This window comes from Onychomys torridus, chromosome X (assembly GCF_903995425.1).
Source record: "Onychomys torridus chromosome X, mOncTor1.1, whole genome shotgun sequence".
NCBI classification, from domain to species: Eukaryota; Metazoa; Chordata; class Mammalia; order Rodentia; family Cricetidae; genus Onychomys; species Onychomys torridus.
This window is the reverse complement of record NC_050466.1, coordinates 126283641-126296323: the sequence shown is the minus strand read 5'-3', so window position 1 is coordinate 126296323 and position 12683 is coordinate 126283641. Positions and strand designations below refer to the sequence as shown.

Sequence of the window (12683 nt, the reverse complement as noted above, 5' to 3'; positions counted from 1 at the left end):
GCCACCATGACAATAGTGGACTAAATCTATAAACTGTGAGTCATGCCAACTAAATGTCTTCCTTTATAGGAGTTGCAGTGGTCATGATTTCTCTTCACAGCAATAGAAACCCTAACTAAGACAAACTGTTTGATGAAAGCATGTCTTCTAAGAAATAACTTAAAATATGATGATCTTTTATCTATCAGGATTCAGTGGTATCCTGCTGATATTTTATTACCTTTTCTACCGTCCAACCAAGCATCAAATTCTATATTGCGATAGATTTCTGGATCCAGAGCTTTCAGCACTTTATAAGGAAAAAGCATCTTCGATGGATTTTCTGGAAACTGAAACAAAAACAGTCATGCTATAAACTCTTTTCTTTTAAAAATTTTACATAATTCCCTCTTTCCTTTGTTATTACAACCAAAAATTTACCATGTATTTAAAAACAATCAAGAGACTAAAGAGAACAACACTGATGTAAAATCAATTAGACTTTCCATATAGAAATATTTCCCTGCTGGGGGGTGGTGGCACACACCTTTAATCACAGCACTGAGGAGGCAGAGTTAGGCGGATCTCTGAGTTCGAGGCCAGCCTGGGCTACCAAGTGAGCTCCAGGAAAAAGGTGAAAAGCTACATAGAGAAACCCTATCTCGGGGGAAAAAAAAAATTTCCCTTATTTCTTCAACTTTAAGAGATGACATTTAAGACTAAATTTCATAATTACAGGACACTTGCTAAAAACAAAGCAACATCAGAATATTGACTACAAATTAAATATTTATTAAATTTGTATTACTACTTTAATTTCAAATAAAAGCTTCTGAAATGCCTTAAGTATTCAGAGTAAGTTTTGAAAATTCTATTACTTCTTAAGAATAAAAATTCTCACTAAATCCATATTTTACCTTTTACACAAGTAGGATTTACACAAAGGAAAACATGAACTTCTTTCCCAGCTCTATATAATGAGACTGGACTATCTGGTTTTCCTTATTTTAAATTAAGATGCTCGAAGACAAGTGTATGAACATTCTCTGTCTAAGTAAATATCAAACCTTTAGTTCTTCTGTTCCTTGCTTACTGCCTTCTGGTGGACTTTCAACACTGGAGCAGGCCCCAAAATCTTCGATTCTAATTTGAAAGATTCAGAGAAAATAACATTATATAAATGTAGCAGTTACTTGTCTCATGTCTCACAACTAGTCACACCACTCAGTGGAAAATAGCTCAATTCTGAAAAATCAAGCAAGTTAAGTTTTCAACACATCCTCATTGGGTTTCTCCGTTAAGTATGTGTTAAAAAGTACTTAGCAGATCATTTCCTGTTAAGAAGGTCCTATGATCCTAACTCAACATGACCTCAAATTTTATGACAAGAGGTCAAGAAATCTGTCTAGTCAAAATGATTAAATTTTGAGAAATGCTAATTCTAAAGTCTCTTCTAGAAAAAAAAAGATTCCAACTTTAACTGAACTCTATTAAGTCTGAGCATTTCACAATACAATTTGGTAAAACTTTTGTCTTCCAATTAAAAACAATATATCCCTAACATACATGTATGTGCCTATATGTAATCAGGCTATTTCTCCTTTCAGATGCAAACTCAAAGAAATGTGGAAATGATAGAGTAGACAACCCTTTTCTTTTAGTACCTATCCTGAGTTGAGCTCTTCTGGTCAGCGCTGCCTTCTACAATTCCAGTCAAAGCGTTGTTTCTGTTTCTCCTGGAACCACTTCGAAACATACTAACCGCAGTTTTCAATGTTTCTTCATCCACAACAAATACATCTTTATAAAGAATTTCATATAGTATAGCTGAAGGAAGAAAAAGAACCAAAATCCCAATTGTCAAAATAAGATTATTCATAACAATGTGAAAACATTCATAACCCAGCAGTTTAAAGACAGGTAACAAATTTTCTGAAATCACACCCATACATTTATAAAGTCCTTCATATACCTTGGCAAATTCCTGCAGTTGATTGAAATTCTTTTGAGTACACAGAATCATAATGGCCATTATTTGAATAACAGAGAAGAATCTGAAGAAAAACAAATAGAATAATTATGTTATTGTTAACATATCTTACAGTCATAAAATGAAGTTGGTAATCAGCAGTTGATAAACTGAATGGAATTTTATTCTTAAAAGACAATTAACAAATCTAGAATTAAGAAAATACAATCTGTAGCTCAAACAGAAATTTTAACTATGACCTTTCTATATGAAGATTGAAAATACCTAAGGTTACACTGTGAGCCTCAATCACATCCCTGAAATTCACTAAACAAGTCCTGAATGATGGATTTGTATGAAGATAAGAACATTCACAAATTCAATTACTGAACACAACAGAAAACCTAACAAATGTTGGAAGTCCGATCTTAATGTCTCAGAATAACTGGAGAAATTATGTAAAAGATCTCCCACAATCCAAATATCCAAAATTTAGACAGAGGGGGAAAAAAGGACAGATATCAGACAATTTGTTCAAAAGGCTAAAATAAAAAATCACTGCAGTGAATAGAAATATAAGACTACACTATGTAGAAAGGGCATAGTGCTACAAAAACAATGGGTTAACTTCTTAGCCGATTCCTTAAACTCCTAGTGTTTTAGAAAACAATTCCAAGGCCATGTTCATTAACTAAAACTTTTCAGTAAACATTTCCTTTGATGAAATTTGTTCATTTAACAGCTATAAACATTTTTTAAAATTTGCTCAAAAATCTGTTTTTAGCTGGGCAGTGGTGGCGCACACCTTTAATCCCAGCACTGGGACGGCAGAGGCAGATGGATCTCTGTGAGTTTGAGGACTGGTCTATAGAGTGAGTTCCAAGATAGGCAAGTCTGTTACACAGAGAAACCCTGTCTCGAAAAATAAAACAAAAACAAACAAACAAAAATCTGTTTTGAATCAAGCACTAGTAAAAGAGCAATTCCAAGTGAAAACCACAAACTATCTCATGTAGGGATGCAGTTTAGTCTTTTTTTTTTTTTTAAAGATTTACTTATTATGTATACAGCATGTATGACCAGAAGAGGGCACCAGAACTCACCACAGATGGTTGTAAGCCACCATGTGGTTGCTGGGAATTGAACTCAGGACCTCTGGAAGAGCAGTTAAGGCTCTTAACCTCTGAGCCATCTCTCCAGCCCTGTAGTTTAGTCTTATATCACTTGTCTAGTATGCTCAAAGACCTGAGTTCAAACCCCAGCAACCAACCACATGGTGGCTCAAAACCATCTACAGTGAGATCTGGTGCCCTCTTCTGGCTTGCAGGCACACATGCAAGCAGAACATTGTATACATAATAAATACATAAATCTTTAACAAGGCACTTACTGTCAAGCCCAGAACCCACACAGTAGAAAAGGAGCCTGTGTCAGTCAGTCTGTGTATGTTTCTCTCTCCCTACCGCCTTCCCTCTTGGGGTGTGTGTATGTGTGTGTGTGTGTGTGTGTGTGTGTGTGTGTGTAAAATTGTAATTACAAAGAACGAACAACAAATCAAGGAGAAAACTGAAGAGGAGTGATGACAGACCAAGATGGAATAGGGATCCCTTACTCATCATTGGTGGAAATGTAAAGTAGAGTAGACAGTTATCACTATGGAGGCTCTTTAAGAAACTCAGTAGGAGCCACATTGGCACTACTGGGAATAGACCTGAAGGAATCTATATATAAGCATATATAGAGATATGAGTATATTCATGATTACTGCAACTAGTTGCATCTAAGCATCCTTGAGGTACATACACACAATTTTTATTCAACCATGGAGAACAAATTTACTATCATTTTAAGAAAAAAGACAAAAATAGGATGTGATATTAGATGAAATAAACCAGACTCAAATTATCACATGTTCTCGTTTACATGTAGAATCTGGTTTATATACATACATGCATATATGCAAATAGAAATAGGAAGACTATTTAGGAAAGTAGAAGGGAAGGCAAGAGAAAGTAATGAAGGTAAAAATGGTCAATGTAGATGATATTCTTTTTTTTTGTTTTTTGTTTTTTGTTTTTTTTTTTGTTTGTTTTTTGAGACAGGGTTTCTCTGTAGCTTTGGAGGCTGTCCTGGAACTCACTTTGTAGACTAGGCTGGCCTTGAACTCACAGAGATCCACCTGCCTCTGCCTCCCGAGTGCTGGGATTAAAGGCGTGCGTCACTACCGCCCAGCGTAGATGTCATTATTGAGCCAAGCAGGGGTGGCTCATGCCTTTAGTCCCAGCACTCGGGAGGCCAGCCTTGGGCTACAGAGTGAGTTTCAGGAAAGGTACAAAGCTACACAGAGAAAAAAAATATTACTGCCGGGCAATGGTGGCGCACGCCTGTAATCCCAGCACTCGGGAAAAAATACTACTGAAGCCATCACTTTGTACAATGAATATAATCCTTAGTAATTCTTTTCAGACATATCTGAAATCAATAACCTAAGTTCCTAAAGATGATTTTGTGATGTTTTGAGAATGTTGCCACCAAGCTTGCTTAAAAAATTTCTTAAGCACTTTTTTTCTACCTGGTTACACTACCCTGATATAACTTCTACCAATAAGTAAGCTTTCTGAACCCAGGGCCATTTGCCTTTCTTATACTTTTTTTTCTTTGCTCAGACTATGTCAGTATAATTCATTTCAGGGTATTGAGGGCAAGTATCAAGCTAACATAACAATAAAGAATTATGGTGGGCTGGAGAGATGGCTCAGAGGTTAAGAGCACTGACTGCTTTTCCAAAGGTCCCGAGTTCAATTCCCAGCAACCACATGGTGGCTCACAACCACCTACAATGAGATCTGGTGCCCTCTTCTGGTGTGCAGATATGCATACAAACAGAACACTGTATACATAGTAAATAAATAAATCTTTAAAAAAAAAAGAATTATGGTATGCCAGACTCTGTTGACTACCATGGGAGGCCTTACCCACTCTGAGGAGTGGATGGGGGTAGAGTGGGAGGGAGGTGAGGAGGCGGGAGAAGGGGAGGGAGGGGGAACTGGGGTTGGTATGTAAAATGAAAAAAATTTTAATAAATTTAAAAAAAAATTATGAATATGGGTTCACTGACCAGAGAGGATATTTACATTTAAGAGGTTTATTAACAGAAGTCCTTTGTACTTTGGTCTACAAATACTCAGATTTTCAACTAAGAAAGGTTAATAATTGGAAGCAATTAAGGAGTAAAGGGAACTAGACAATCAAAACTGATGATGAATAAACAGAAGTTCTAATAGAAAGAAGATTCAAATTTTTCTATTACAAAACCAGGCATGACAGCTTTTGTATTCTCGGTGGTCAGTAAGCCAAAAACAAACAAACAAACAAAAAAAAAAAATTCACGTAATAAACCTTCTGGATAGTGTATGGTTTTTTGAGTGGGCAGGTAGGATGTGTTGGTTTAAATCAGTGAAAGCATAGGATAAATCTCTATTACTGGTAAAATGTGACAAAAAAGAAAAATAATCTTAAAAATGAGCCTAACTAGGCATAGTAGCACATGCCTTTAATCCCAGTACATGAGAGGCAGAGGCAGGCAGACCTGTGAGTTCAAGGGCAGCCTGGTCTATACAGTGAGTCCTAGGACAGTCAGGGCTTCACCGACACCCTGTCTCAAAAGAAAAATGTAGAAAATTAATGTAAGCAAAGAGAATGATAAAAAAAGATACATACAAACAATATTTGAAGAGAATGGATGAAGTCTATATATTCTAATATATTTTACTTTGTTTTCAATATGTGCCATTCTACTTTTTCTAGAAAGAGCTTGTGTGGTCAGAGATCATGGATATTTTTTAGTGGCATTCATGTTTATATTGAATACATTTAGGAAAAGGAAAATAAATACATAGAATCTAGAGGTAGGTCAACATAAAAGGTAAAAATATAGGTGAACAACAGTGGGCATTTATGTCTTTGAAAGTTTGCTCTTAATTATATCATGAAGGGTTCATTAATAACATCCACTAGCAGGACTAGGGATGTAGTTCAGTCAGTAGAATACATACCAATCATGCATGAAGCTGAGTTTGATACTCAGCACTATAAAAACTGACCAGGTATAAAGACATATACCTATACTCCCAGAAGGTGGAAAGTGGGGGCAAGAGAATCAGAAGTTCAAGGTTATCTTCAACTATATAGTGAACTTGAAATCTGTTAGACCCCCCCCCCCCAAAAAAAACCCACCTTATATAAGGCACCTGTGAGATGGCTCAGAGTTTAAATGTGCTTATAGAGCAAGCCTGACAATGTGAGTTCAATCCCTAGAACCCATGGTGGAGAACTGATTCTCAAATGTTACCCTCTGACCTTTAAGGCTGCCCCCTTAACATATATACACACACCACACATAATAATAAATTTTAAAAAACAAAAACTAAATAATCTAACACTAAGAAGGTAAAGGCAGGAGGATCTCTGTGAGTTCGAGGCCAACCTTGTCTACATATTGAGTTCCAGGATAGTCAGAGCCTTTCTCATAAGCAAATAAACAACTAAACAAAACAGAAAACCTAAATATCGCCCAACACTAATAAAATCATTTTTGAAAACTCAAGAAGCTCAAATACAAATCTTACAGAGTCTGGGGCTAAAGGTGTCTCTCAATGTACAGTACTTGCTGACCATGTAGGATGACCTGACAACTACAGAACCACAAGAATAAGTAAATAAATTTAGACTGCCAGCATAACTAGAATACATAAGACCTTAGGTCAGATTCTCATTTTCTCCCAGACACACACCAAAAAAAAAAAAAAAAAAGAAAAGAAAAAAAAAAAGAAAGAAAAAGAAAAACAGAAAGCAAGGCAGTGTTTTACTTTGTCCCTGTTCACCACAGGAAATATTCCCCCCAATTCCTTGTCTCACAAATTCTATGGTACTGGTACAAAGACAGATAAACAGCTTGATGGATTAAAAGACCCAGAAATAAACCCACAATGCTACATGTGCATTTTTGACATGTGTTAAAAATAGACACTGGATCATAGATTGATGCTTTGTCCAATTGTCAGAGAGGCTTGATCCAGCAGACTGAAGGAAACAGATGCAGAGACCCAAGCTAAACACTGGGCAGAACTCGGGGAAGGAGGGAGGAAGGATTATAGGAGCCAGAGAAGTCAAGGACACTACAAAAACCCCACAGAATCAACTAACCTGGGCTCATAGGGGCTTACAGAGACTAACCTGACAACCAGGGAGCCTGCATGGGACTAACCTAGGAGGCCCTCTACACCTATGTGACAGTTGTGTAGCTTGATCCTCTTGTGGGATATATCTTTTATTATGGAGTGATAAGAATAATCTGTCTAAAAGGTAGCTAATACCAATGAGGATGACAGACTAGAGAGGAAAAGGCTGCCAGCATAAAATATTACCAGTTAGACAATGTTTACTAAGTGACTCAGTAGCACAATGGTACCACATTGGGCTTCAAGACTAGGTTTACTGTTTCAATAATTAGGTCAAAAGAATTATTTCTTTTTTTTTTTCCCTTGGAGCTGAGGATCAAACACGGGCTTGCGCTTGCTAGGCAAGCACTCTACCACTGAGCTAATCCCCAAACCCCAGGATTATTTCTTAATATTGTGGTAAACCAGCAGCATCATTTAACTTCATTCTCTTACCTTGTCTTCAAAGCCATTATCTGTGACATGTGTTGGTGGCTTTCCAGGATATCGATAAAGAATGAAATCTCGACTAGAGGTAGAAAACAAACGTAGGTGGAAAGAGATTATTTAGTATATACATAAGATAGCCTTTAAGACTCTTCCTAACTCCCCCATAAAGTTTTAATATTAAAATATAATATGACCATTGGAAGGGTCATCCAACTACTGAAGCATCTAAAAATTTTGCTACAATTTTACAATAGAAATGACAACATATAACAAAATGTTAAGCACTCAGAAGTTTATCCTGATTTCCTACTGGAAATATTATCAGTTCAATCTCTTAGTTTGTCTTGAGACAGGATCTTGTTGTGTATCCTAAGGTGATCTTGAACTCAAGATTGTCTTGCCTTAGCCTCCCTTGCTCAGTTCTAGTATTATAGGCATGTCCCAGCACACCTGGCTTCCATTTAATCTTCCTTTCTCTTCCTTTCAAAGAGACACAAATTCTACGACAGAAATAGTAATAAGGTTCTTCACCCAAGAACTTTAACAATGGACTTTGCTCAGGCTTTTTCCTGCTACATGATTAACTTTTCAATGCTCAAGTGTAACCAGTCCTAAAGGGACTCTGACAGAAATCTTACTTATACACAGTCCTCACTCGTGTTCATACATTCCCTCTTTCATTTTCCCTTTGATACAACTTACTTATAAATTAGAGAAAGAGCTCTTAGTTCCAGCTGGCCAGCACTCTCCTAAATATAAATAACACAGAGTTTTGACAAACATTTCAGAACTATTAAGTAGTGCTTACAACATTTTTCAGCTATTTAATGTTTCAGGTAAATTATTTGTATAACATACTATGATTTATTCTAAATATGAGAAAATTAAGATGGGTACTCTATAATACAAACAAATCAAAATAATAGAACCAAACTTCTTTCTTTATTTATTTATTGATTATGTATACAACATTCTGCCTCCATATATGCCTACACACTAGGAGAGGGCACCAGATCTCATTACAGATGGCTGTGAGCCATCATGTGGTTGCTGGGAATTGAACTCAGGACCTCTGAAAGAACAGCCAGTGCTCTTAACCTCTGAGCCATCTCTCCAGCCCTCAAGGTTCTTCTTAGCCATTAGGTAACAACTACACAATTTAAAATGTATAAAAGTGTAACTACTATTTTTAAAAAAGGTGGCAGGGTGTTTAGTAAATGTTTATTTAACTAAAAATTGATTTAATATTGCCAAATAAAATTACTTCTAAATTATTATGGATTTTACTCCCACAGATAGCTACCAATCAGGAAAACTTTAATTTTTAAAAAAATAATAAACATTCCCATCCTTCTTTCCCACTAAGGTGAAAAGGATTTAACACAATCCTTTTCCCAAGCACTGTGTACTTTCAGCAGGCTACAGAAACTGTCAACACAATTCTCAACATTCAACATAAAACTGGCCATTGCTTCTTGCCCAATAATTGGTTCATTGTTACACATACTTAAAATATTTTGAATAATTATAGATACACAAGTATGTTTGAGTTATTATTTCAAAACTATGAAAAGATGGTATCCTCATATTTGTACTTACTTTGGGATCCCCCAACCGTTCCAGATATTTCTCAAAAGATCCTTCCACATACTTTAAAATATAAAACAAACTTGACTTAGCCAAATAAATATATGACATTATTGCAATTTGAATCTATTCTACAGTTATCAACATCTAATGAGCTTTTTCTTTTATTTGAGATGATAATATACTTCCATCATTTCTCCCTTCCCTTTCCTTTCTCCAAACCTTCCAATATACCTCCCTCCCACTTTCTTTCAAATTCATGGCCTCTTTTTTCATGAATTGCTGTCACATTCATATGTCTATATATGTAGACATATATATTCCAAAGTATAACCTGCTCAGTCCGTATGTGGGATTAAATGACTAGTCCACACAGCACCTTAAGATATACACCTACACAGAAGTCTTGAGTGGAAAAAAGTATCTCAGAAGCTGTCTATGTATGAGTGGATTTCAACAAATGCTTCACCTTCCAGTTTCTTTTAAAATATCAACTTAAGTAACTTGACAATTTTAATCAATTAAGCAAAACCAACTATCATTAAGGATAAAAATTTGATAGGAGACACATATACAAAAATTAAGCTAAGGAAGTTTGTTTGTTTGTGGGTTTTTTGGGTTTTTTTTTTTTTTTTGCCAGAGCTGAGGACCGAACCCAGGGCCTTGCACTTGCTAGGCAAGCGCTCTACCACTGATCTAAATCCCCAATCCCGCTAAGTAAGTTTTTATAAAAAGGATTTCATTGATATCAAAACAACCCTGAGCACAAACTTTTGCAGGTGGTGGATGTGATCTACCCTGATTTTGAGGGCAGCTACAACAACTTTTAACATGGCCAGAATTAAAACTGTTGATCTTAAAATGAAAAATCTTATTGTAAGTAAAATATACCTCCATAAAACTGAATTAAATTCACTTTCTCTACAATTCTGACATAATTAGCATACACTAAACAGAGTTAATTTAAATAGTGCAAATTTTGACCAATGTATAATTGACATTTAAAATAATGAATTTATCTACAACACTCATAGATGTGTCTTTGTGCCCTTAGGACTGGTTGGTGTTCTTTTCTAGTTTTCGCAGAAAAAAGAATGTAAATACAGTATAAACTTTTCCAGGAGGTGGAGAGGAGGGGAGGAAGATCAAGCTCCTAACAGTGTTTTACACATCTTTTGTTAGTCAAAATGTGATCTAGGAAGCAACTACACCCTTAATTTACAAGTTGGTTTAAAATGCAGAAATCTGAAGCCTCTGCTCAAACCTACTGCATCAGCATGTATAATTTAACAAAAGCCCCAGTGGTATGTGTATGCACAAAATACTTGAGATAGGCTGCATGAGACCATGGTCTTGCATTTCAATGTCAGGAACAGTATTTCTCCCAGGGGTGCAGAAGACTATAATCAACAAGATTTAAATATTCTTTTACAGTATTTTACAATTCACTGAAACCTGTGGAGAAAATCAAAAACAAACCTCCAAGGACAGGAAGGCAAATACTCAATATACAATCAAAAGAATGCAAGCAGTAAAAAGTCACATGAAAGGGCATGCTTCAGATCAGACCTTGGTAACACTTCATTTAACAAAAACTAGCCTACTGAATGTACAAAGATGTTTTCTAAAGGTTGTTTTAAAGTCAACCACAAGAGTAGAGTTTCAATTTTCATAATTTGCCATATTACGATTAGCAAGCATTTCCTTATAATCGAGTTTTTACAAGACTATATTCAAACTGGCTGAGAATTACTGAGTATAGATTAAAATGGACACTACAATATTAGCAGAGTCAAATCTGTCATGAAATTGTTCAAGAAAGCAGTGGTATGAATAATACAAAACTGTGGCAAAAATATAAATTTTATGGTATTGAGCATTTTGGGAGTGTTTTTTGTTTGTTTGTTTGTTTGTTTGTTTGTGGAGGAATAAGTGAGAAGGACACTGATGGTTACTTCTTTTAGTCATTGTTGTTCTGACTGTTTCTCTATATTGCTCAGACTGACCTGGCTGGATTTAGGATTCTATTGATTCAGCATCCAGAGTACTGGGATGAGAAATCAGTGCTGGATTACAAGCATGCACCAAAAGGCCAGTCTCTCAGTTTTTAATCAGCATTAAAAAAAAACAAGTCAATTTGTGAAGGAGGTACTAAAGCATGCTATTTCTAGAAAGTCAGCTGCTATTGAGAAATTAGACTGTATGACAATTCAGGTTTTTTACTAGGTACTAAAAAATTTGCTTACTTACTATATACATTACCAATAACTCTCTTCAGTGCATACACTCTACTTACAGACTCAAAAGCTTGTTGATTTTCCTTCATATATGAGACACAAGCTCGTCTGATGTGTAAATGATGGACCTGGCTGTAAAACAACTGTAAGACAAAAAACTAGCTCACTGTCAGGTTATTTGAAATAGAAGCTTCTAAATTAAGATGATGAATTAGACATTTATTTTCCTAATCTAGAACACATGTGGGAAGCAGTAAAATTACGTCTATCTGCTACTACACCTGATCTTAGCCAAAGGTGAAGAAGCCAGGCCATATCTTAAAAATGGTCATCTTTAGTGAAATTGAGGATTAATGACTCTCTCCAGGACATTCAACTCTCTAAGGGCACAAACTATAAATCCTTTCCTTATGCATAAAACAAAAGGGAGTAGGGCATGCTTACAAACAACTGAGAGATACATTTCAAAGTTTTCTTTAACCCCACATTAATGTACCCTTCCCCCATGACAAACTGACAATGAAAAGCAGAAAAGTAACCACAGGAGAACAGTATATGCTCTAATCAGCAAGAGTGCATTATTTCACTGTCTGTGCTTTTCAGGCAGGCCTGGGTATCATCACTGACAAAACAGAAAAGGTAACATTTCTATTGCTTTCAGTATACTACAGGTTGAGCTAACTGGAACATGCCACATCTCTGAAAACTTAAAAACAAGACATTATCCATTTGTCACGCTTATATTTACCTGCTCGGAAATAGCCCGAAAAAGGCAAGAAGCATCCTTGGCAATCACCTTTCGAAACAGCCCTAAACTGCCTAAATATTCATCCATTGATGCCTCATTCAGAGACTTCTGGCCGCAGTACTTTTTCCATCCTTTATGCATTGTGCATGGGGTGAGTAGAAAGGAACAGAGGGGGAAAGAAGAAACACAGAACGCAGGGAGAACAGGCAGTGGCGGCAAGTACTGGAGCTTGTGTAGGCAGGTATCCGAAACAGCTCAAGGTCTAGGCAGAAGGCAGTTGAGGCAGGCCTGCAGAATCTTGGCACTTCCCAGAAGCAGAAGCAAGGGGCTGACTGGCGCAGGACAAGACAGGACCCTGTGGAAAAACAAAAACGAAGAGCAGAGGCTCCAAAGAGTAAGAAACTTGAAGAGACAAGGGCAGAAGTAGTTAAACAGTTACAGAAAGTTGGGACTATCAAACAATATCAGCTAAATGAATAAAAAGTGACTAAGCA

At 36.3% G+C, this 12683-nt stretch overlaps 1 protein-coding gene across 1 annotated transcript in view; it reads right to left on the bottom strand.

Moving 5' to 3' along the window:
- Alg13 (ALG13 UDP-N-acetylglucosaminyltransferase subunit) overlaps positions 1-12683 on the bottom strand; it is a 65665-nt gene that overhangs the window by 36026 nt on the left and 16956 nt on the right. The window contains 11 exon segments of the mRNA XM_036174145.1: positions 221-329; positions 1047-1122; positions 1644-1806; positions 1952-2033; positions 7624-7696; positions 8320-8366; positions 9217-9267; positions 11501-11584; positions 12190-12355; positions 12357-12475; positions 12478-12544. Of these exon segments, the coding sequence (XP_036030038.1) occupies positions 221-329; positions 1047-1122; positions 1644-1806; positions 1952-2033; positions 7624-7696; positions 8320-8366; positions 9217-9267; positions 11501-11584; positions 12190-12355; positions 12357-12475; positions 12478-12544 (1037 nt within the window).